The sequence below is a fragment of the Staurois parvus genome, unplaced genomic scaffold (genome assembly GCF_062004578.1).
Source record: "Staurois parvus isolate SC_StPar_1 unplaced genomic scaffold, SC_StPar_1.0 ptg000206l, whole genome shotgun sequence".
Taxonomy (NCBI): Eukaryota; Metazoa; Chordata; class Amphibia; order Anura; family Ranidae; genus Staurois; species Staurois parvus.
The window spans coordinates 2,104,541-2,130,870 of NW_028318002.1; the positions used below are offsets into that span (position 1 = coordinate 2,104,541).

At 40.2% G+C, this 26,330-nt stretch overlaps 1 protein-coding gene across 3 annotated transcripts in view; it reads left to right on the forward strand.

Annotated features, from left to right (window-relative positions):
* The window catches only part of NF1 (neurofibromin 1), a 364,217-nt gene that overhangs the window by 182,533 nt on the left and 155,354 nt on the right, over positions 1-26,330 (forward strand). For 2 of the 3 annotated variants that reach the window (XM_089678513.1, XM_089678514.1), the window contains exons 27-31: positions 597-758; positions 1,317-1,420; positions 1,838-1,973; positions 22,668-22,826; positions 24,379-24,476. In XM_089678513.1, the coding sequence (XP_089534639.1) occupies positions 597-758; positions 1,317-1,420; positions 1,838-1,973; positions 22,668-22,826; positions 24,379-24,476 (659 nt within the window). Of the gene's footprint in view, positions 1-596; positions 759-1,316; positions 1,421-1,837; positions 1,974-11,407; positions 11,471-22,667; positions 22,827-24,378; positions 24,477-26,330 lie in introns of all 3 variants that reach the window. The other variant, XM_089678515.1, reaches the window with a different exon arrangement.

Sequence of the window (26,330 nt, forward strand, 5' to 3'; positions counted from 1 at the left end):
TTACAATTATTCTATGTATCTTTAAATATTCTAGCTTGTTGCACCATTATAATATAACATTAAATTTTTTGCATTTGAAAGATTTAATAGTCAACTTTATAAGGATGCACAGCTTTTTAAAATCAAACTATGGAAAGAAATACAACATATGTAGTGCAAAAGCAACATCACTGTGTACTCATAATTGGTGTTATTGGAGCTTCTTAGTAGTGAGGACAAAAACCTGTACAAGATGACTAATGTGGCAGAGGTATGCTATCAGTCATTGATGTAGCTGCCACACAGGAATTAACAGTGTAGAGTGTAACAAAGCTGATTGTAAGTATTCCCTCATGGACTTTGCAGAGGCTGTCCACTTCACACACCATGGCATGTCAGATTTGTTTTGTTAACCATGTCCCACTTGCCATCCTCCAGAATAATCATACCTCCACTGCAAGCTTAATTTCATTTTCTGTGTAACAAGTTTGATTTTTGAATCAATGCACAAGTGAAATTTTCTCCTGTTTAATGTTTTCCATTATGTTTTTGTATGTGTGAAGTTTTTTTTTACTTGAAATCCTCAGTGACTAGATTTTATTTATTCTTCTGCTTAGGACGAGCTTGCACGAGTCCTTGTGACGCTCTTTGATTCCCGACATCTACTGTATCAGCTTCTGTGGAACATGTTTTCCAAGGAAGTTGAGCTAGCAGACTCCATGCAGACACTTTTCAGAGGAAACAGCTTGGCTAGTAAAATCATGACATTTTGTTTTAAGGTTTGTATTTCCAGTCAAAGCAGATCGTGTGATCCTTGTATTGAATGCAATTTTATATCAGATTTGTATTTGAAATGCTTTCATGGTATTTATTTTAAAGCCGCCATCAGATGTGAGGGAAATCTCTTCAAAGGGCACACAGATAGCAGTAAAAACCTGACAAATGCCTTAGCTCTTCCTCACTCCAAAACACATCCTAAACGTAAAAACAAATGATTTTGCGCCCACTCAGACACTGTATAATAAATTTGCAACATTTGTTCTATAATAAAAGATAAACCTTCTGTTGGTGCTTTGTAGACATGTTCAAAATGCCATGCCTAATGAATAATTTCCAGAAAAACACCTTTTTTGGGGGGGGGGGAGGGGGGGATTAGCATGTTTTACCTGCTTGTGTTACCATCTCTTAAAGGCCACATTCCAGTTCTGGGGCAGTAAGGCTGCTTATTGGAGTTGGAAATCTCTGCTTCCATCAGATTTCTGATACAGGCATTTTGGTTTCTGACAGTTTCCTTTTAAAATTGGTCTTGTTTCAATGGTTTGCTGTATTGCTTACAGGTATATGGGGCCACATACCTTCAGAAACTTTTGGAACCACTATTGAGACTGATCATAACATCTCCTGAATGGCAACATGTCAGTTTTGAAGTGGACTCTTCAAGGTTTGTGTTTATTTCATCTTATCAGCACCAAACAGTTTAACGTTGCTCATTAACAGTTTGACAGGTTAAACACCGTATATAATAAAGTGTACAGAATCAAAACATTAGAACATTACATTTACTATAACATTTGAAGCCCGTTTGTATTTGGAAGAAAACTGGCAACTATGTTCATTAAAAAAAAATAAAAAATTGCAGGTATATACTATCTAGTGCCTTTAACATTAATTTTATAATATCATCACCCTATACCTTTACATATCTGAGACTTGCTGGTTTCTACCTTCATACTAAACTTTTGTTTCCATTTTTTCATAGCTTTACTTTTCAAATATTTTCAATTATATTAATTGCACTTTCAACCGATTTAACGTGGATTGGTTTCTCTCTGTTGGGTTTGTAATTATGTCTTTCAAGGTTGGATGGAGTTGAAAGCCTTGAAGAGAACCAGCGGTGTCTACTGCAGATGACAGAGAAGTTCTTTCATGCCATTATAAGCTCCACCCACGAATTCCCTACTCAGCTGCGAAGTGTGTGCCATTGTCTGTACCAGGTATGCTGAACAGTATATAGCTGCTATATTATTATTATACAGGATTTATATGGCGCCAACAGTTTGCTCAGCGCTTTACAATATAACGGGAGACAGTACAGTAACAATACAGTTCAATACAAGAGGGTTAGGAGGGCCCTGCTCCTCAGAGCTTACAATCTAGGAGAGCTATATTTTACAAGAAGCAGTTACTGACACTAACTCCTTTTTCTTTGTGTGAATAATTTACCTGTAGTGTTTTTTCACTTACGTTTCAGCACCCTGACATTTTCTCTTATGATGTTACTGTTGCATTTGATTTTTTTTTTAAACTCTAGAATAACCATAAACTCTTTGAAGGAGAACTTCACTGAATGATGTTCAATAGAGTAGGTGCAGCAAGTGGGACATGAATATATATTTGCACACATATTGCATCCACTTGCCAGTTTAAAGACCTGTAGCAAGCACTTTTCTATTAAGGATGCGCTATGGTTCAGGCTGAATTTGTCATATGGATAGTAGACCAGTAGTCCATTAAGCTACAACCTTGAAATTCTTTACCCTACACCCGGATGTAACAAAGGGGCGTGATTCTGTTCACAGCATAGACCTAATATAGCTTGTTCTTATTCTGTATCCGCCTCTGATAGGGGTGGTGTGGCCAGCTTAAGCCAAGTTTGTTTCAAGAAATGTCATATGGCAGACTTGCCCTTAACTGAATATATTCTGGTTTATGCTACTACAATACTATTACAAAATCTTTTGGTAATACTACCTTATTCCTTCTGCTATATTTGATTTTAAACTAAAATAACAGCAAATTCAAATATATTACAAGCAGTAAAGTAGTATATCTTAGAGCTATTGTAATGATATCCTGATTAGTGTGTCCCTGTAGCATAAACCACAATGGATCATTGGTTCAATGTCAGGCTCCTGCATACAAGCCCTACAGCTTTCAGCCCTTGCCTCTGTACGAGTTGTTAGTTTGAAAGCTACAGGGCTTATGTATGAACTACAAGCACACTCATCAGTGCTTCTGCAGTTCATTGAGAACTACAAACCGTCTGCTGTAGACAGCACTTGTAGTTCTCTCATTCACAGATCGCTGTGAATGAAGGACATGGCTGTGGGGGCAGAGCTTCATTACATCTCAGGAAAAGAGACCTGTTACTTTGTTTTGTGTAGGCCATGGAATTCTTCTTAGTTGGAGCATCCTACTTTGTTTTGTAGACACAGAAAGCAGATTTATTTCTACTACTGTTTACACCTAAAGATTCTTGTAAAGCACAAGCATGGACAGAACTGATAAACGAATACTGGAATTTACTGTATATATACTGTGTGCATATAAGTATAAATCTGGAAATGTATTTAATGTTCATATCTGTAAGAATCAGGCCACTAGCTGGAACAATTTTTGTAGAATCTGATTAGAAGCTTTTGCACATGTCCTTGTTTTATCCTTGGCATAATGTGAAACTGATACCCAGACTGCACTGTCTGTTCACCATAATTAGACCCACAATCTTCATGGCGACATTTCTTTCTTTTCCACATTGATCTACATGATAATTGCTTAGGTTTCCTGTAAATAAGGTGTTCACATTTTTTTTTTCTTTTTTCTTAATTTTGAATGTCAAATGTTAGAAAAGATGACAATTATGCCTAATTTTACAGCTAATTTTTGGTAAGGTCATTTAAAACTGTGCAAGGCTCTGAACAGTTTTACCTGCACCCTGCAGTTGTTTAGCAAATTTTGGCTTTAAGTGTTGAGTATTTTTGTTGTATCCTTTTATTAATGAAGCATTTACCGATCACCAATCTTTATAAAATGTCTGCAAGGCGCTCGACGCAGACCCTGCGCCTCTGTCTTTCCATGCTTGTGAAACTTAGCTGTGTTGGTGAGTTCCTGTAGTCTATAAATATCCATTCACTTATACATGCTGATTTCATACAGCTCACTGCTAGTACAAAAAGATAAATGGCTCTTCACGCTGAATGAGGCTGAGCCATAAAGCAGATTTTTGAAGGAACTTTGCTCATTACATTCATTCAGTCCTACAGTGCTCTCCTATGCCTTTTCTGTGCTGATCAAGCACAGCTTCATTTCTAGTGGTTTCCTTGTATAAGTGCTTTAGATTTATCATGGTAAATGTTTATCTTTCATGTTGTTTAAATAGGAATTCCAGGTATGGTATATTTTTACAGTTATGTTGGTCCATTTTGGATGCCCCTGGAAACTGGTAATTACTGAATTAGACACTGTTATCTAGTGATCTCCACTTTCTTCCAGGTCCCATGCTGCATGGCTGGCCTGATAAATTGTAAACACAGAAGGCCAGCTGCTCAACATGGGTGCCATTTCGAGAATGATTTGCATTATCTGAATGAATCCAGTGTGTTTTCTAGACAAGGAGAACGTGATGTCACCACTACTGTAGGAACTGAAGAATGTTTTGGTTTTTTTAAAACCCAATCTCCATAATTATGAATAAGTGAATGTCTTCAAGGAGTACCCCTCTTCTGTTTCCTAATGGGTCATAATGGCATTCTATTTCAGGTTAACAAAAACATTTCTGCTTTGTCTTTAAATTCTAAATACCATTTTGGGTGATGATTCCACGGGCTGTGTTTTTATGATCTACTTGATCCCTGGGTTTACTTCTGTACAATGTATAACTTGTATACATTATAAAGCTGTAGGGGCACAGAATGTACATCAGGGATATTTGTGGCAAGTGTAAACAAATGTTAAAAGAAGCCCTATTCATTGAGCCAGACTAAGTATGCAGGTAAGGAGTTGTGACTTTATTCTGCTTTGGCTCGCTGCATGCTTGCTTCCGGTTAATGACTCAATAAGTATTGAGGTAAGCAATAATCAGGCAACTCAAATATTCAGGTTAGAAATTGCAGTTCTTGTATTTCTGGATTAATAATTACAAAGTAATAAGTAGGGTGACAATGCTTGTGTGTTTAAGGAAAATTATGTTTTCATCATGTCATCTGTGTAAAGCACAGAGTTAAATTTGTGTACATATAATCCGCTAACCCCAAAGCCCAACCTCTACCAAATATATATACAGTATCTTGTTTCTGGTAAAGCAGAGAAAGGATACAGCCCATCAGGTTCTACCTTCTATATCCTATTTATTTATATATTTTTTGTAGAGCGGTGACGGAATACTACTTATTAGTGGTGCAACGAAATTAAAATTCTGGTGCCGAAACTGAAAATTGTGGATGCTGAAAACCAAAATGTCTGCGTTTGTTGGGGTGGGGAGGCTCGAAATTCTTTGGAGGGATTTTTTTTTTTTTTTTTTACTTTTTAATGTGTATTTGTATAAATGTTTTTAACTTTTGATTTTATTGCTATCAGATAGGGGACCAATAGTCCCCTATGTGATAGCATACAAGTGATAGGTCCTCTTTGTAAAGAGGAGGGTGGGGGGCAGTGTGTGCAAGTAGGGGGGTAGGAGAGGAGCAGTGTATACAGACAGGCTTCCTCACTTGCCACTGCTAAATGTCATTGCCGGTTTTTAAATGCAATTGTCGCCTTTTTTTTTTTCCTTCACTTGATAGCTCTGAGAAAGAGCTGTCATTCACCCCGCCACTAAAGTAAACAAAGGGGCAGAGTCACTGGGTGACACCCTGCCCTTTTCTTTCATTTAGCAGCAGGGCGAATGTCAGCTCCTTTTGGGAGCTATAAAGTGAAGGGAAAAAAAAGGCGGCAATTGCATTTAAAAACCGGCAATGACCTTTATCTGTGGCAAGTGAAGAAGCCTCACTGTTTACATTTCTCCCTCACTGTATACACAATTTACTACCTCCTCCTGCCTTTCTCCACCCCCCAACCCCCCAGGCCAAATAGTCCACCCCTCATTGCGACCTGGTCTCATTTTTAACATCTGTATCGGCTCAAAATGCCGATAGGGATATTTTCAGCCGATCAAATTTCGTTGCATCCCTATGACTTAAGTTGGTTTTAATGTTGTCCATGCCTGTCCATCTACTTCTCTGGCTTATGGATTCATAGACAAAAATATACAGAAGACGAAAAAAATTGTTACCCTTCTAGCATATAATGAAAGACTTGCCTTCCATTATCCCCTGGTCTTCCTTTTGGGTTTGCAGGTTCCAGCCATTTGATTGGTTGAGCCTCTATGACATCACCCTTGCGCATGCGTACGGCAGCCACATTTATGGCACAACAGTTTGAAGGGACAGCACACAATCTATGCTGCCCCTTCAGACTGCAGCTTGTATGACGTCACCGGTTGCAAAAATGGTGAGTATCTCCTAAACGCCACTTGCCATGCATAGGCCATATACTGTATAAACAGCGTGCATTTCAAGTGGTTTGAACAAGCTCACGCTCTGCCCCCCTTTCCCCCTCATTTGGACTGCCTTTGGATGTCCCTGTTTATGAATTGCTACTGATCTGGAAAACGGGACTTTTTAATGTGCCAGTAAAGTCTGTTTTTTAAATTTTACCTTCAGGTAAGTTTACAAATCAGGCTTTTCCGTAGGTACAATGAAACTTGTACCGTTTAGGAGATTTTCACATCGACAACAGCCGATGATGTCACCCAGGCATGCGCAGTGATGCTCTGTAGTCAGGGCATACCATATGCCGTGAAATGCAGATCACTGCTGAGGCTCCTGTGCGCATGCACGGGAGTGGCACCGTCGCTGCCTCGGGCACTCAAACAACTGAAGCCTATGAACCCATAAGGGAAACCAGGTGAAGATGGCAGCGCCAGTGCATACTAGTATGTTGTAACTTAACTCTGAAGGGGGGCTTTAATTCCCGAAAAATCGAATTCTCGAATTTAACTAAGGGATGCAGGTCCAACTCTTCTGTGTATGATCTACTCCTAATAATGCTTTTCAACAAAACTAAATCATAATGGGAGTGAGAAGGATTATACCTGGCTGACCAATGCTTTTTGTTTGCCTGTGTCAATTCTTCTTGAAGGTTGCAGTGGAATCTTATTTATAATTGACTAATCTTGTGTCTCTTAATGAATTTCAAGAAACAAAATTTAGTGCAGAAATACTGTTTAGTTTTGGACAGCGTGGACAAGGCAACCCTGAAGTAAGATTTCCCCTCATTTTCTGTTGGAATACACTGATACACTGATCGTGGGTACAATTCTTTGCAGGCTCCTGTGTAAAAGAAGAATAAATACACTTTTTTTTTTTTTATCTGCAAAACATTTAAGCACTATTTTTTTTTCAAAGCTGAACTTAGCCTTTAAATCCTAGCATAGAACTGCCTGTGTTGAAAGCAATGTGGTTTCCTTTTCCACATTTCATTGATATACGATCCTGTTCCCAGGAGTTAGCTGAAGCCTTAGTTTTGCTGACCATTCAGAAAATCAGACTTCCAAAGAGACAACATGGGAATATATACTGGTTCTTTTGTGATGAATTTTACATGAATTGTCTATGCCACAGTGTCATCCTTCCTGTAATTTATACTCAATTAGTTTGAGCTAACACTGAGTGCAGCCAGTAAAAAGCCTGTTTAAAGCAATTAGTAGCGATTGTATTTTTTTTAGGTTATAGCATTTTGGTCTAGTAATTAGGTATTGAAAATTATATGATCTGTTTCTTATTTTCCTGGTTTACTTCCAAATTCAATATTTACTGTTTTATGAAAATTGGCACAAGTATGCATCTTTTTCTTATGCATAAAATTTCGTTTTTTTCTCTAATCAAGGATTTTGGTGAATTTGGCATAATTTATTATTATTTATATTGCAAACAGTTATATCATTTAATGTCCATGCCTCCTTGATTGTAAGCCACTGAAAACAGAGGCTCTGCATCTTATACTTCACTGTAGACTATTGGCTGATTTTTGGAGATCTTAATTGGTGTGGATATCTTTATTGGTGTGCATTTAACCTTTCTTTTTAAATAAAGTAACACTAAAACCAAAAATGAAGAATCTTGTTAGCACTAGATGCTTTAAACTGCCAAATGTCCTCAACAGTGCTAGCTGTGTTGGTGGTAGTGTCTACTTATGTACTGACATTTTACCTATGGTAAAGAATGCTGACAACTGAACAGATTGAGAGTGCAGAAGCTGTTTATTGTAGCGTAGCAGTTCAAATTCAAGTCAGAAGCATCTGTGAAGGGACTCAAATGCAAGCTGTGTATATGCATAATGTTCCTCCATTTAATAAAGCAGTTATTTTACACCAAGCTTGGGGAAAGGCATGATTATTACTGTAGGTAAAACTGGTTTGAATAGCTAGGCTGATTGGTTTCTCAGGAGTGATGAGTGCTGGCTGGAAACTGTAACTGTTTTAGGTCAAAACATCCTGCTTTTAAAGTGGTTGTAAACCCCTACATATACCCAGTGAAGTGATTTGCCCTCCAGTGATAAACTGAGATGAACGAAATCCTCCTACTACATAAGTAGTACTTGTTTATCTGCAGTATCCTAAAGCACACATTTTGCACAGCATTTCTATGATTCCAGAGGTCGGTGTCAGGGATCTGATGTAAAAAAACTGCATTGCATACTGTAGAGCAGGGAGCTGAGTGTTATCTGAGACCTGAGTGGAGGGAATGGACACACTCCCCTCAACACAGTCCATAGGGAAACATGCACTGCTGAGTCTGTTAATCACTTGCTATGTGCTGGAGGGAGGGTGGCAGGCCTTCTCCTGGGATTACTTGGTGTCAATGTAGACCATCAGAAGTGACTCATGCAGATAGCAAAAGTATGACAGAGCAGACAAAAATCATATGAGGTGCTTTGGGTCAAGGAAATGTACACTATAGAAGGTTATGCTTTACTTTTCATTTAAGGGGTTTAAAACCATTTTAAGACTTACTTTGATTGAAAGCTCAGATGAATAAAAGATGGGTCACCCCTATGTGTAAATTTCAACTTGCATTATTGATCTCTTTAAATAATGAGAATTTCTAGCAGGTGGTAAGGAGGCAGAGGAAAAATCTCAACCACTTGCTGCCTGCCTGCAGTAGATTTACGTATGTTGCAGTGAACATCCTGGTTTTTGAACACAGCACGAGTTTATCAGAAAGTTTCAGCCAGTGATTTTGGCTGAAACCTGATAATTGGTTGTGGCCAATCACAGCACAGCGTTCTGTGTTTGCAAACACACAGAACTCTGTGTACACAGAGCAGCAATCCGGCTGTTTGTTCTCCCTGAAAAGCAGAGAGAAAAAGCAGCCAGATATGTGAGTAAATGCAGCACACATTACAGTTGTTAGGCACACAGCTAACCCCTTCATTGCCCCTTTATATTAACCCCTTCCCAGCCAGGGTCATTAGTATAGTGTACACTACTATCACTGTGTTAGTGTCACTAACAACGTCCGTGTCCGTTACCACCAGATTGCCCGCCACACTATCACAGTAACACTATAAAGCGCTGATCACTGCCATTACAAGTAGTGTCTGTACGATTCAAAATTTTGATCACTTTTGGTTTTTACCAAATACATGTAGCAGAATACATTTTGGCCAAAATTTATGAAGAAATTTTATTTTATTGGATAATTTTTATAACAAAGTAAAAAATTGGGGGTCTTTTATTCTTTATATAATAAAAAATAAAAAAGTAGTGAATCAAATACCACTAAAAGAAAGCTCTGTGTGTTAAAAAAAAATATAAATTTAATTTGGGTACAGTGTTGCATGACTAAGCAATTTTCAGTTAAAGTAGCGCAGTGCTGAATAGCAAAAAAATGCTCTGGTCTTGAAAGGGGTAAAACCTTCCAGAGGTCAAGTAGTTACCAGTGCTTGCTTCCCAAGCTTGTTTTGTAAAGGTATTTTGAACCACAGACTTATGTCAGGTCTCCTGTGTCTTATGGCTACAACTGCTCTTGAGTGCTGTAGTTGGCAATGCCACTCTTGTGTAACGAGACATGTTAAGTCATCAGTAAATAAAAAAAAAACTTCCACAAAACCCAGGATTTACTGTAAAACTAAACCTGCAATACATGATAGTGGGCTGCAAATTAAAGGTTAGGTTGAGGTGTTAACCCCTTGGTGCCAATGTAACACAAATATGCAGCCTCACAGAACTGTGCTTATTTCCGTGGGGCCACATATTTGCGTAACTGTCTGTGCTGGGAGTACGACGCACAGCGAGCTCCCAGCAAAAAGACAGGGGTGTCACTGAGAGCCCGGGGTCCTATTCTAACGATCGGGACCTGGGACTCCCGATTCTGTGTCACATGATCGCTGTGATAGCCTCTGATAGGCTATCACAGTGATCAGTCACTGTATAGCCCCCCCCCCCCCTTGTGTTTTTTTTTTTCTTTATGAATGGAGGAGAGAGATACATTGTATCGCTCTCTCTACTTGCATTGAGGTAAAAAAAACAAAAAACTTTGTTAAATATTAAATATCTAAATCAAGGTTTGATCTACTTCAGTGCCAGGGTTAGTGTTTGGGTCAGGGTCAAAGGTCAGGATTTTTTTTTTTTTTTTATAAATTGTTATCAGTGTCAGTGTGTTTTTAGGTTAAAAAAAAAAAACAGCAAAAAAAAATTTGCACTATTTCTGGGCTGTACTGTGGGTACAAACAACAAATAACATACACATAGTATCGCTGCGATCATCAAGAGCTGGAAAATTTATTTTGGGTTGTTCTTTTGTGGTAGGTTTTGGTTGTAACACACAGCTAAATTTAAAATAAAGATTTTTTTTTTGCTATTTTGGGCCAGTTTTCTTTTGATGATAAAAAAAATTAAAAACATCAGGACATATCCATTACCATTTTACCACCAAATGAAAAAAAACGTGGTGTAATCCACTTGGATGTACACAGTAGTTGTGATGATATGTATGGTTTTGTTAACACATGTCAAAGTTGCAAGATTGGGCTTAGGCGTTAAGATTTGTTTTACCCTTAGGTGTGAAGGGGTTACAAAAAATTTAGGAATATTGTCTTTGCAATTTCAGCAAGATTATTATACCTATCCTTGTATATTTTTAGATAGCACCAACAAAAGTTTAACTGGCAACATTTCTACTGGCAGGGCTCTTTATGTTGCAATTCGGGTATTTTTTACACCTGTTATAATTTAATATATTATGGGAGGTTGCTGAAACATAATACCACAATTTTTAAGAGCAAAATTATTTATCACCCAGGCTATGGTTGTGGGGTAAATTTGTTTATTTCAAGGTAAACCATCTGAAAGCAAGACACCTGAATTTTGGTTTGTTGACATGAAAAAGAGCATTACCAGAAATAGTAGAATTGAGTGCAATTGTGTAATAGCATCCTTTTGTAATTTGAAAATCAACCAAAACATGACTTTTTTTCATTACTGTGTGTTACATTCTGCTCAGTAAAACTTTGTGAGAGACCTCATTGTGTTTTTGTTTTTATTTAATTTTTTATTTATTTTGCTTTGTGTAGTTGGTGCTGTGACTTGTTTGTGCTCATCTCTGTCCTGTAGGCAACATGCCATTCCCTACTGAATAAAGCTACAGTAAAAGAAAAAAAGGAAAACAAAAAATCAGTAAGTTTGTAGAACTTTCTCTTAGCCATTTTCTTCCCCAACACAACAAAAAATTGACCTCTGGAACCAAAAATAAAGCTGAACAGTTTTTGTTATGTTTTATTTGTTAAAGCATCTTCACTCCAGCCTCCAGTCCTTCACTGTCAAAATCATTCTACTAATTCTGGCTCAGAAAGCTTTCATTTCAATTAACACACTGAAATTCTTTTGTTTTGCTTCTCCTCTGTGTGACTGATTTGATACGATGAAAAGGAATATGTTTTTGGTATTACGTCTTGAGTATTGTTGACGATATGTAATGCAGGGGTTTTTCGAATACTATTTCTACACTTTAAGGTGTGCTCATCTGCTGCTTTCTAGTTGCTTGGGGTGCATTGCCCATTCTTTTCTAATATGGGGTCTTTTCTCCTTCAAACTGTTAACGAAAATGATGTGCAATATAAATTGTTTTCAATTTTCCACCGGCTCAGCTTTAGGCCTTTGCTAGCCCAAATTCTACAGGTGAGGTGAGTACTGTGTTTTTATTTCTCCTTGTATAATTACATTCATTTCTGTTTTGTTAGCTTAAAGTGTATGTAAACCCTGCAATGAACTTTTCGTTTTTGTTTTCCTTTGCTCTGTTCAATATAACCTTTGAAAACATTGTTATCTGTTTTATTTTTGGTTAGTGCGCAGAAAAAAAATTGATTTAGTCAGATCCAAGGTTGGCTTCATTGCTCCTTTGTTGATAGCATGGGAATGAGTGTAGCCACACTAAGACAAGAATTGTTACTGTCAGAATTACCAGATGAAAAAAAATAAATAAAACTGCAGCAACCACATCTAAGGATTGGTACGTTGCAATATATATATATTTTATCAAAAGACAATGGGCAGGACTGACTCCACTCAGTCCACACAAATGCTCCAAGAGGAGTCGTTTAAGAACTGAGCACATTTCTGGCAGATCAACAGACATTTTTCTGTAACTGCCTTGTCTTAAAAATAAATAAACCTAGGCAAAAATATTCATTTATTGCCTTGAAATCCAGTTTAATTCAGTCATGAACTTATAGCTGAAAACATAAAAAAAAATTAATTAAAATTAACAGTAGTCCATTATTAGGATATTTTTATTCAGTATTTAATACATGCACCTACATATACTGGTTGAGGAATAAATAGGGCCAGGATGTGCAGTTCCCAGTTGTTAGAATTGTATAGTGGCCCCATGAGTAACTAGGAGAATCCATAGACAGGAGCAATTTCTTGAGTTAAGTCATTACTGCTTGGGTTATGCTGGCTCCTTCAGGTTAGTGATCACTGGCCATAAAAAAGACAGGAATCCAGCCCAGGCATTACTTCTCCCAGGTCAGCTAAGCCTCGGTTTTGTGCTAGTATCTGAAGTGATGGCTGCTTCCCAAGTCCTTTCCAGTGCACCCTCACTTGCAGGAAATGATGTATACTGATTAGGCTTACCCAGAGAAGGTGTTTTGCCACCAATATGGTTTACTCAGCGGGTCTCCATGGAGAAAGAATTCTGGGTTTTTCAGCTGGTGACCTCGCTATTTCCTATTTGGATAAAACCCTGCAGGGTCATTGCATTTGCGATGCAGGTAAAGTAGAGGTCTCATGGTTTTTATGCCAGCCTGTTTCACAATACCCAATGCAAACAGAGATGTCCAGCCTATCCCAGACATCAAGAGTCTTCACAGTCAGTGATTGCTTCACCTCATCAGGGGGACTAAATGGCGTCTGTTGACATCAAGGATGCCTACCTACACATCCCAGTCTTCTCGCCTCACAAATGATTTCTGCACTATGCAGTGGGGAATCGCAACTACCAATGTGTGGCATTATGCTTTGGCCTGTCCACAGCCCCCAGGGTGATATAAGGGTGTTAACTCCTGTTTTGAGATTGTTGAGAACCCAAGGGATTCCCATTTTGGGATACCTGGACAGCTTGCTCCTGCAAGAGCAATTGCATTGAAGACTGACGCATTACATCCAGGTTGAAGGTACAAGCCCTGGGAAGGTTCTGCTTGGTGCTAAACCTTCAGACGCTGACCTTGGTTCTTTCCCAATGCCTGGAACACTTGAGTTTAATCCTAAAAATGTCCCAAACAAAGATACTGCTTCAACAGAAGTGCCTGTCTCCTTGAGCCCATGTGCAGTCACTAAGGACATTGGAAGGTCCATCAATCTGGGCATGCAAGAGAGTGCTGTGGAGGCGATCCCTTATGCACAGTTTCACTGCAGAGCTCTGCAGTTTCATTTTCTAACAGTGGATCGGCCAGTGCATCTGACTCCCAAAACTAGACCAACTCTGGTATCGTATATATCCACGCAGATATGCTGGTTGCTGAGAAATCTTTCCTTCTATTGAAATGAAAGATCTTGACAATTGCCAGCCAGTCATACATGAAAGGTGTTGTGGCGTACCCCTCAGTTCAGGGAACCTGATCATCAGAGCAGCAGAAGTTGCCAGTCAAAATCCTGGAATTTCAGGCAATTCAGTTGAACCTCTTGCACTGTTTTGTCTGTCTTCATGGTCTCCCTGTAAGGGTGCAGATGCGCTATGCCACTGTGGTGGCATCCATCAATGAGGAACAAGAAGTTGTGCTGCTCAGGAAGAAGGCCTTAGTTTTGTCTTAGGCAGAATTTAACGTTCCAGCCATCTCCACTGTCCACATTCCCAGCGTGAACATTTACAGGCATATTTTTTCAGATATCAGCTGAATCTGGGAGAATGAGTCTTTCTCCTGCAGGTGCACACAAAGAGATTTTGTCTGTTGTAGGGAGTGCCAGATTTGGTTCTCTTGGCATCCAGATTCAACAACAAACTAGATAAGTTTGTGTCCCACACCAAGGATCCTCTGGCCATTGCAGTGGATGCGCAGTTGACTCCCTCTGATCAGTCTTCTCGATTTGATTTCTCAACTCCCATTCCTGTTACTCAGGATAAAGATGGAGGGCATTTTGTAATCCTGATCGCACTGTCCTTTTCTTGTGACATGGAATGCAGGCATTTTAGACATCTTGTCAGTCAAGCGATGGTCTCTTCCAGATCGGCCAGTTTTGACAGTGTGGCTGTTGAAGCCTAGATCCTGAGAGACTGGAGTTTCAGACTGTGATTCCTACCACCAACCTTCCTTCAGGGCTAGAAAGCTGAAAAAGAGCAGACAAGGGCACACTCTCATCATGCATTATTGTGGTATACCACGTGTTTATTACATAGACAAATGGATGTGTACTCACAAACCAACGAAGATAAAAGCAGAATATGTGGTCCACAATGCGGACCACATATTCTGCTTTTATCTTCGTTGGTTTGTTAGTATACATCCATTTGTCTATGTAATAAACACGTGGTATACCAAGGTAATGCACGATGAGAGTGCGCCCTTGTCTGCTCTTTTTCACCAGTGTTCAGATTTCCCAATCTTTGAAGGGCAGCACCTCTTCATCTGGCATCCTGAATTTCTTTTAGTTTGCATGAAGATTGGAGCGCTGGTTTCGTTTGTTTGTCTTTAGGGCTAGAAAGATGACCAAGAAGCTGCTCCAGGAATGTGTAGCATTGTACTTGGAAGGCTTATTTCAGTTGGCATGAATTTCCTTCCTCGACAGTCTGTTGTGGAGCAGATTCTAGCTTTACTCCACTCTGGTCTGGAGATGTGCTTGGCTTTGAGTACCATCAAGGGACAACTCTCAGCCTTGCCATGCTTTTTCAGAAACCTGTTGCATCTTATTCCTTGGGGAAAGCTTTTCTTCAGGGTTTCATTTGGATTGTTCCTGTGATCTCCTCTGTGTCAGTGGGACCTTTAAAGTGGTAGTGAACTCTAGTATAAAAAAAAAAAGTGTTCCTTTGCAAGACCAAGGCATAATGTGAAACTTGCCTTTAAAACGAAGCCCTCTAGCAGCGCGCTGTCACCACTGGCAGAGCTTCCATCTTCACTCGGTCCTTCTTCTGAGTTCAAGGGCTCCAGTGGTTTGAATGGTTGAGCCGCAATGATGTCAATCCCGCGTATGCGCATAGGAGTTACTTTTTACAGCACACAGCTCTGAATGAATGGCACAGGCATATGCCAATCCTTCAGCAGGCATGTTTAGAAGATATTTACAGTACTTACAGGTAAGCCTTATTATAGGGTTGCCTGCAAGTACAAGTTGAAAAACAGACTTTACTACCATTTAACCTAGTCTTGTCGGTTTTGCAGTCCTGTCCTGGTTCTTCACCAGGATTGGATGGTGTTGAGGTCTTCATCCATTTTTTTTTTTTTGCTTTAAAGTGGTTTGTTCGTTTCACCTGAAATCAAGACATTGTGTTGCCATCCTTTGCTGTCTTCTCTCTGGCAGCTGTCCATTCTGGCTGCGGTAGGGGGCTATTCAGTGTATCACACCGCTTTAATTTTTTTTCACTCAACTTTATTTGAAGTGTACATTTCATTCAGTGTGATGCGGTGCTGTACAGTGATGGTCGGTGCGCTGCAATAAAATGCACCATGTCCATTTTATCGCAACCATGGGCTGCGTTGCAGTGTGAATGGGACACACTTCTGTGTGTCCTTTCAGTGACTGCAGTTTACATTGCAGTGAAACACCGGTTACTACAAACAGTGTTAATTTACCCTAAGTGTCCAAAAGAGAAGGTCCTTGACACTTTTGATGTTGTATGGGCTGGTATCTGAGATCTATGACTTCCTGCCTGAAGGACCTTGTAAGTGGCAGGCTATTTATAAATCCACTATTTATAGGTGGATTTGTCAGCCACTTTTTCAGGCCTATGGGATCAAAGGTGAGGTTCCTCCTTTCCTGGTGTCAGTGCTTCCTGGGCTGTTAAGCATCAATCTTCTGTTTAAGCTTAAGTCTAAGGCTGCTACCTAGTCTTCTCTTCAAATGTTTGCAAAATTCCATCAGGTCGTTGTCTTTCCCTCTGCAGATTCTATCAGGTCAGGTTTTGCCTTTGCGGCAGCAAGTTTCAAAGAATGGTCTTGCAAGTGTCTTCATAAGGGACCTCTCTATTTTCTGTTTGGGGATTTGGACTTGTTGGTCTTGTTGCTGTGTTACCCTCCCCTCTGTTTTCATTGCTTTGGGACATCCAATGTAGGATTTTTAATTTGCCTGTAAAATTCTCTTCTGTAGTTCATTACAGGGCACAGAGATTTCCCCCAGACCTGTGATCTGTGTTCCTCATTGCTTGCTACAAAACTAAGGCTTACCTGAGCTGGGAGGGGTTATGCCTGGGCATGGATTCCTACCTTTCACCCATTCACCTGAAGGGGCAGCATAACCCATGTTGTAATGGCTGTTAACCACTTCCCGCAAGCCGTATGCATAAATGCGGCCTCTTGGAGGGTGGGCCATAATACCCAAGCAGCTGCATATATGTGCCCTGTGTAAACAATTTACTATGCGGAGAGCGCACTTCCTGCACGCTCCCAGCACAGTAACCAGTGGGGACCGGTAAGCTATTGAAGAATACTTGCAATGGGTAAACTCCTGATGCATACTTGCCATCAGGAGCATTTTAATCACGTGACAGCCAATCACAGCTGTCACGTGACCTGATTGTCCGCCTCCCAGCTTTTAGAACTTTTAAAGGGCCAGGAAGCAGTCGGCAGGAAGGGATTAAAGTGGTTGTAAAGGCTATTTTGTGTTCTAAAATAACAAACATGTTATACTTACCTGCTCTGTGAAATGGTATTGCACAGATTGGGGTCCCCCGCTGGCACTTTATGCTTCTCCTTTTCTCTGGCTGTCACTCTAGGTAGATGCTTCTTATGGCAGCACACCTGCAGGCTTGTTTCTGAGCTGTATGCATTCATAAATACAGCGTGGCTCTACCCTGCCCCCCATTCCCTCCTCCCAGAATTTAATTGACAGCAGCAGAAGCCAATGGCTCCCACTGCTCTTACTAAGTACTGTGAGGAGAGGAAGAGTAGTGCTGCTGCAATTGGGCACAGCACAGGATTGAGAGAGAAGGCTCAATCCAAGGAGGGTGCAGGGTCAATACATCCACTGGGATATTTTTTTTACCTTAAAGTGGTTTAGGCAGAACATTTTTTACCTTAATTTATTCTCCTCATTAATTCCTCTGTATCCTATGATGTACTCCAAGAAAAGGAGTTTACAGGTAAACCAAAAATTCTAATATTGCCATGTAATCTGTGGTGAAGTTCTGAGCTGCATATGACCAAATAGGGGTAACAAGGATACGTGTAATTTTTTTCCAGGTCAACAGCTGTCTTCCTTCTGTGTACAATTTTCATGCATTCCTTTGCAAAAGTGTAAAATCAAATTTTGCAGTTTAACTTTCATAGTTAAAAGCAACTTACAGGTGGAGTATTCTGTGTTTTAGCAAGCATAATGTCCTCACAAATAATAGAATGTGGCTTCTTGCAGGAGAGCACCTGCAGGACATGGATCAGAGATATGTGTTTTATCCATTGGTGTTTTCCCCAGTAGAAGGCTTTTTACACCTGTCAGTCATCTGGATTTATATGCTTTCACAAGGAATGTTCTTTTTCCAACAATCCCAGGAATTGATCTATATGGAAAGAAGCCTCTTTTACCCAGGGAAACCGTTTTGGGGTCCGATTACAAGAAACCTATTTTAGTTTAGCTTTGTTTTAGGTTACTGTATGGAAATAAAACCATAAAATATTTTGTGTTTGTATCAGGTTTGCTACATACATAGTACTTCTTTTTACATTATACTGACATTCATTTTAAGATACAAAAGGGTTTTGGCTTGACATGCATGTAAAAAACATCTAGTGCAGTTGTGTCTATTGTTTCTAGCCAAATATAATCTGCTGCTAGCTTCTTGCATGTTCCCCAAATATCCATATAGCCTGTCTTATTTTATTGGGATGCGCCTGGAGTTAGAAGATAGTTATGTCCACAACCACATAATTTCAAGAGTGTATTGAAATGTACCCTTTTTGCTTCTCAATTTGCTGCTTCATGTTGTCATTTGTAATTGAAAACAGTTCATGCTTCAGTTGTATACAAATCTGTTTCAAGTGACTCCAGAAATGGCAAAGCCACACACTGTTGCCAAAAGTATTGGGATGCCTGCCTTTACACACATGAACTTTAATGGCATTCAAGTCTTTTCCGTAGGGTTCAATATTGAGTTGGCCCAATGAAATAAATAAACCTGTGTGCGGTCCCTACTGAGATTACCACAACCAATATGGTAAATTAACAAATAAGTTGATATGTTGCCGCTAAGTCTTCATATGATCACACCACATATAAAGATAACAATATTCCTTTCAGGACAGCGCTACATATATTACAATCCTATAAAAGTCCAAGAAGCACTAAAAACCTTTGAATCCCTCTGCTAAAATCATCACAAAGCAGATATTCATAGATGCGATCCTCCTAAATATAATGCTCAAAGATGAAGTGAAATGAAAGTCCCTATCAGCTTCCATACAAATTAAGACCCTTCTGTCCGTGTGCACGAAATAGTACTTAATACAATCACCACTAGTGAGGTACCATCACCCTCTCACCTGAAGAGTAGACCTACTTAATTTCGTTCTAGTTGCGCCTTTAACCCTATTATCCCTGGGTTATGGGGATTTTCTTCGCCTTAAGGTGCTCAGAGCCTCCGGTGCAGGTGGATCGTTGGTATACATGTAGGAAAAAATGCTGATATAGTGTGTACCAGTGTATAAAATGTATTAAAACATAATTAAAAACAACACTCACAAGTAAAGTGCACTCTCCTGGTGTACCACAGATAACAGCGATATCAGAACAAAACCTCCATATGACTGCAGCAGGTGGTGGAAACTCTGTGAGCGAGGTCTGTGTCCTTCCTCCCATGCTCTCATTCCCTGATTGTCTCCTGTCAGAATAATCCTCGTGGGTTCCTTTAACGGTTTGAAATGTCACTCTCTCCACAACCTTATGTGTTATGCCTGCGTAGCTTCATTGGATGGTTGCCATCCAATGGTTTTTAGTGCTTCTTGAACTTTTATAGGATTGGAACATTGTGATATATGTAGCGCGTTTCCTGAAAGGAATATTGATTTGGCCACACTTTGCAGATTTAACAGCTTCAGCTCTTCTGGGAAGCCTGTCCACAAGGTTTAGGAGGGTGTCTATGGGAATGTTTGACCATTCTTCTAGAAGCGCATTTGTGAGGTCAGGCACTGATGTTGGATGAAAAGGCCTGACTCTCAGTCTCCACTCTAATTCATCCCAAAAGTGGTCTATCGGGTTAAGGTCAGGACTCTGTGCAGGCCAGTCGAGTTCCTCCACCCCAGACTCACTCATCCATGTCTTTATGGACCTTGCTTTGTGCACTGGTGCGCAGTCATGTTGGAACTGGAAGGGGCCATCCCCAAACTGTTCCCACAAAGTTGGGAGCATGAAATTGTCCAAAATGTCTTGGTATGCCGACGTCTTAAGAGTTCCCTTCACTGGAACTGAGGGGCTAAACACAAGCCGTGAACAACCACCCCACACAATAATCCCACCTCCACTAAACTTTACACTTGGCACAATGCAGTCAGGCAAGTACCGTTCTGGCAACCTCCAAACCCAGACATGTCCATTGGATTGCCAGACAAAGAAGAGTGATTCGTCACTCCAGAGAACATGTCTCCACTGCTCTAGAGTCCAATGGTGGTGTGCTTTACACCACTGCATTCAATGCTTTGCATTGCACTAGGTGATTTGAGGCTTGGATGCAGCTGATCGGCCATGGAAACCCATTCCATGAAGCCTACTATGCAATGTTGTTGTGCTAATCTAAAGGCCACATGAAGTTTGGAGGTCTTTAGCTAGTGACTCTGCAGACATGGATGACCGAGTTTGGGGTGGAGGAAGTTGACTGGTCTGCAGAGAGTCCTGACCTCAACCGGATAGAACAGCCAGGCCTTCTTGTCTGACATCAGTGCCTAACCTCACAAATGCACTTCTGGAGGAATGGTCAAACATTTCTATAGACACTCTCCTAAACCTTGTGGCCAGCCTTCCCAGAAGAGTTGAAGTTATAGCTAAAAAGGGTGGGCCAACTCAATAATGAACCCTACGGACTAAGACTAGGATGCCATTAGAGTGCATGTGTGTGTAATGTAGGCATTCCAATACTTTAGGCAATATAGTGTGTATGTATATATATATACACACACCAATCAGTCATAGCTTTATGACCACTCACTGTAAAAGTAGCACCATTGATTATCTTGTTAAATAGCATCTGAAAGTGGGTGGGATATATTGGGCAGCAAGTGAACATGTTGCCCCCGAAGTTGCTATGTAGCCACAGACCAGGCCGGGTGCCCATGCTGACCTGTGTCCATAGCCAAAAGCACCAAAAATGCACAGATGAGTATTTGAACTGGGCCACGGAGCAATGAAAGAAGGTTGTTTTGTCTGATGAATTCAAGAATAGTTTGAAGAACACAACACCATATTTAAGGTTTTAACTTGGCCTCCAATTCTCCAAATATCAATCCAAATGAGTATCTGTGGTATGTTCTGGAAAAACAAGTCCAATCCATAGAGGCCCCACCTCGCAATTTACAGGACTTAAAAGTATCTGCTACTAATGGCTTGATACCTGATGCCACAGTGTACCTTTAGTGGTCTAGTTGGGTTCATACATCAGTGGATTATAATGGGCAGTCATAATGTTATGGCTAATCAATGTATGTGTGTGTATGTATATAATTTTTTTTATTTTGCCTTTTAAATAACCTACTAAAGCTATAATTTGTTGATGGTTCATAGACAAAAAGTACTAATGGGGAGATCTGATTTAAAGTGGAGTTCCACCTGAAAAAAATATAATAAAAGTCAGCTACAAAAACTGTAGCTTCTGACCTTTAAAATACAGCCACTTACCTTTCCAATGGTGTCCTCACAACCGCTGGTTTCGCCGGCCGTCTTCTCACCCTGGCGCCGGCATCTTCAGTGTGGGCACCCAGCTGTGACCACTTACGGCGCGAGAAGCGCTGCACTTTGTGAATAGCCCCATAGTCTTCTGGGACCTGTCACGTGTCCCAGAAGATTGAGGAGGGAGGACAACTTCCATTTCCGATCTAGGTGATCGCAGCAGAAGTGGGAGCAGGTACCTGTCAAATTCGGGTACCTGCTCCCCAAAGGTGCCAATCTTTAATAGGGAGCGGGGGACAAAGGCTTAAAGCGAACTTCCTCTTTTGGGTGGAGCTCCGCTTTAAGAAGGCTTTACTGTGGTTAGGTTTAATAAGTGACTTAGTAACATACGATCCCACTGTTAAAGCAATTTGAACTCTTGATGTGGAAGTTGGAATTGTTTTGAATGAGTTGGCTTTTCCTTCTCTCAGGACTAATATTAACAAAATAATTATCTGTTTGGGGGATTGTAACACCTGGACTGTTCAGTAAACAAGGGCCCTATCATATCAGTTATTATCAGGATTTAAACCAAACTAAACAAAACTGTTTTATTTGCTATAAATGGGTTGTATGTGAGCTTGACTTTGAGGCCTGCAGTTCTCTCTATGCTGCTGTTAGTGTTTTTTATGACAAGTGACTTCACAGTGGTTCACACTGATCCATTTCTGGGCATATTGGCAGGGGATTTTAGTGTTGTATTTATGTAGCTGGAAATCCCATTGTCACAGAATGAAAATATTTCCTCTTGACTGCTACAGAAACAAGGCTTAGCATAATTTGGACTGTCCTTACTGTTAATGGCTTTTTTCAAACCCTTCCTGTTTAAAAATATTTTTTTTGTGTGAAGCTGCCACTAAAAATCCTGAATTCAGCTGGTCTTTCAACTGTTAATAGACCCAGCTGATTGGTGGTGAAATGAATTCTGCTCAGTTTAGAGATCAGTGTACAATGCTTTCTTCCTGATCAGCTTGGGAAGATGTAATTCTGTGGACAGTCTATATCTCTTGTGCCATCCTTTGTTAAATGAAGGCCATCTCTGCGTGACAGTATGTAGATAAGCCTACAATGTAGCCAGTTGAACAGCATTTCCTTCTTGGCGTCATACAGTTAATATTTAGTAACAGCTTAGTTACTGAATTAATGCAGCTCACCCATTATCTCCTTTGATGAATTTTCATTTCCTTAAATGTATCACACTATATTGATTTTGTAATAAATTTATATCAGATACTCTTGATGTAGTTGAACTTTTGGGAGTTTTTTCTTGATTTTTTTTTTCTACCACCTTTAAACATGCATTGTTTGTGTTTTACAGGTTGTGAGCCAGAGGTTTCCCCAGAACAGCATTGGTGCAGTTGGAAGTGCTATGTTCCTCAGGTTCATTAACCCGGCCATTGTGTCTCCTTATGAAGCAGGGATATTGGATAAGAAGCCACCACCCAGAATAGAACGTGGCTTAAAATTAATGTCTAAGGTAACTTACTATCTTGTTCAGGGGGCTACATACTCTAGCATTTCCTCTATTCTCCTCTGCTCCATGTTTTTTCAACTTCCGAAGGCGACAGGAAAGCAAGACTCTAAAATCTCTTATGGTGCTGTCTGTGTCCTGGCTTTAACATTGTGGAAATCACAAATCAAAGGTGGTGTTAATGCTTTTTCTTGAAGTGTATTTCCACCTTTGCTGTCACATTTAAGATAAAAACATTCTTTGTCTGTTACATGTTCCCATTCACACAGCATACCTAAAAATATTTGTAAATATTTCTTGCTTTTCTAGTTGTTTCTTTAGAACAGGCCTTGGAATAGTTGGCAAGCTACTCTGAAAAAATGCAAAGTAAAATTAGAGGGAGAAAATGGAGACAGACAGAGTTCCACTTACCGACATACAATGCAGAACCCACAGTTCAAGATCTTTAACCCTTTTTTGGGAAAGACAGTTTAATGTATAGTTTACTGCTGATAATGAAATCTGGCAACACAGTACAGACTGGCTTTAATTTCCCCAGTCCCTTTAACATTACATAAAAGGGGAAAACCTAATTTTTGGAATTTTCAAAAAAAGTGAAAATGTAAGCAGCAATTATAAATTATTTTTAAGTTCTTCTATGTGAATGTAAGCATGTTACAAATTTAAAGTTGGTGTTATCCTTATTTGGCTACAAAAATGGAAATACACTATAATATCTATCTTTATCAAGAAGCCGCCTGTTTAGGAAAGGTACGAATACACATGTCTAGATAATTTCTCTTGTGGTTTTTGTTTCTTACTTTGGGGTCCTGTTCATGAAAACATTTTACGCATCTGTAAAAATTGCATTGCAGGTTGCATGGAAATTAGGTGGCACAGCAAATGAGTTTTTTAACCTTATGGGGGTTCACACTTCGTGCTGATGCTAAAAGGAGAGCTGCTAGATGTGAACTTTTTCTGTGTTTGATATTTAGTTATGTAACTAGATTTAGATGAATGCTGTTTATCTTCAGTCACATTTTCTATCACCTAACAAAGTTTTGTGAAAGCTGATTACTTTTATCATTGATTAAATTATCTTTAAAGAATAAATACACTGCCCTGTCCCCAGTGTACTTCCAGGGATGCCGAGCTGTCAGTGCCCACACAGCCAGCCCAGCGGTCCGTGGATTTGAAATCCTCACTCTTCTTCCTCTTCTCTGTGCAGCGCTTCTGGGACAGATTAGAGCAATGCTCTGTGAGGACACTGACCAGTCGGAACTGCTCTGATCCTTCCCAGGAGGACTGCACAGAGAAGAGTGAGAAGAATGTGCAATGTGCATTCCCAATCCCCGGTCCACTTTCTGGCTGCGTTGGCACTGACAACTCTGCATCCCTGGAGGTAAGTACTGGGGGGGGGGGGGGGGGGGCGTATGGTATTAGTTCACCTTTACGTTATGGTGAGTAGGGCGTATGATGTTCACCTTTTTAAAAAAAAATTTCTATAAAGGTAAACTAACTCTTTAAGTATTGGTATTTCAGTTCAAATAATTTCATGTTTACATTGTGTATGTATTAGATTCTCCAGAGCATTGCCAACCATGTCTTGTTTACAAAAGAGGAGCATATGCGCCCTTTTAATGAATTTGTGAAGAACAACTTTGATGCTGCACGACGGTAAGAAAAGATGTCTGTTCCTGTTAATATCAACTTTAGAACGAGTCTCTCGCATTTACCTCATGCCAAACCCTTGTCTTTGCTGCACCCTACTGTTTCTAAGCAGTAAAGGCTTTGCAAAAATGTGCTTTCGTGATGTTTTTTTTTATAGGAAATAGACGCTGTTATTACTAATTGAAGTGCCGTATTCTTTGCTATTGCTGCATTCCCAATCTTGCTTTTGCTGCATTCCATCTCCCCACTGTTTCTCTGCATCGAACACACACACACACACACGTACACACACGTACACACACACGTACACACACACGTACACACACACGTACACACACACGTACACACACGTACACACGTATTTGGACGCCTCTCCAAATCATTGGATTCAGGTGTGTTCGAATCACCTCCATGGCCACAGGTGTATAAAATCAAGCACCTAGGCATACAGACTGCTTCTACAAACATTTGTGAAAGAATGGGTCACTCTCAAGAGCCCAGCAAATTCAACCGTGGTACCGTGATAGGTTGCCTCCTGTGCAATAAGTCCATCCGTGAAATTTCCTTGCTACTAAATATTCCACAGTCAACTGTTAGTGATATTATAACAAAGTGGAAGCAACTGGGAACAACAGCAACTCGGGCATGAAGTGGTAGGCCACGTAAAATGACAGAGCAGAAGTCGCCAACTGTCTGCAGAGTCAATAGCTAAAGACTTCCAAACTTTGTGTGGCCTTCAGATTAGCACAATAACAGTGTGTAGAGAGCTTCATGGAATGGGTTTCCATGGCCGAGCAGCTGCATCCAAGCCTTACATCACCAAGTGCAATGCAAAGCGTCGGATGCAGTAGTGTAAAACACACCACCACTGGACTCTAGAACAGTGGAGAAGTGTTCTCTGGAGTGACGAATCACGCTTCCCTGTCTGGCAATCCAATGGATGTGTCTGGGTTTGGTGGTTGCAGGAGAACGGCTCTTGCCTGACTGCATTGTGCCAATTGTAAAGTTTGGTGTAGGGGGGATTATGATGTGCGGTTGTTTTTCAGGGGTTGGGCTTAGCCCCTTAGTTCCAATGAAGGGAGCTCTTACAGTGCCTTGAAAAAGTATTCATACCCCTTTTCCACATTTTGTCATGTTACAATGAAAAATGTAAATGTATTTTATTGGGATTTTATGTGATAAACCAACACAAAGTGGCACATAATTGTGAAGTGGAACGAAAATGATTAATGGTTTTAAAACATTTTTTCCAAATAAAGATCTGAAAAGTGTGGCGTGCATTTATATTCAAACCCCCCCCCCCCCCGAGTCAATACTTTGTAGAACCACCTTTCACTGAAATTACAGCTGCAAGTTTGTTTGGGTAAGTCTCTACCAGTTTTGCACATATAGAGAGTGACATTTTTGCCCATTCTTCTTTGCAAAATAGCTCAAGCTCTGTCAGATTGCATGGAGAGCGTCTGTGTACCCCAATTTTCAAGTCTTGCCACAGATTCTCAATTGGATTTAGGTCTGGACTTTGACTGGGCAGTTCTAACACATGATTCTGCTTTGATCTAAACCATTCCATTGTAGCTCTGGCTGTATGTTTAGGGTCGTTGTCCTGCTGGAAGGTGAACCTCTGCCCCAGTCTCAAGTCTTTTGCAGACTAACAGGTTTTCTTCTAAAATTGCCCTGTATTTGGCTCCATCCATCTTCCTATTAACTCTAACCAGCTTCCCTGTCCCTGCTGAAAAAAAGCATTTCCACAACATGATGCTGCCACCAGGATGTTTCACAGTGGGGATGGTGAGTTCAGGGTGGTGTGCAATGTTAGTTTTCCGCCACACACAGCGTTTTGCTTTTAGATCAAAAAATTTT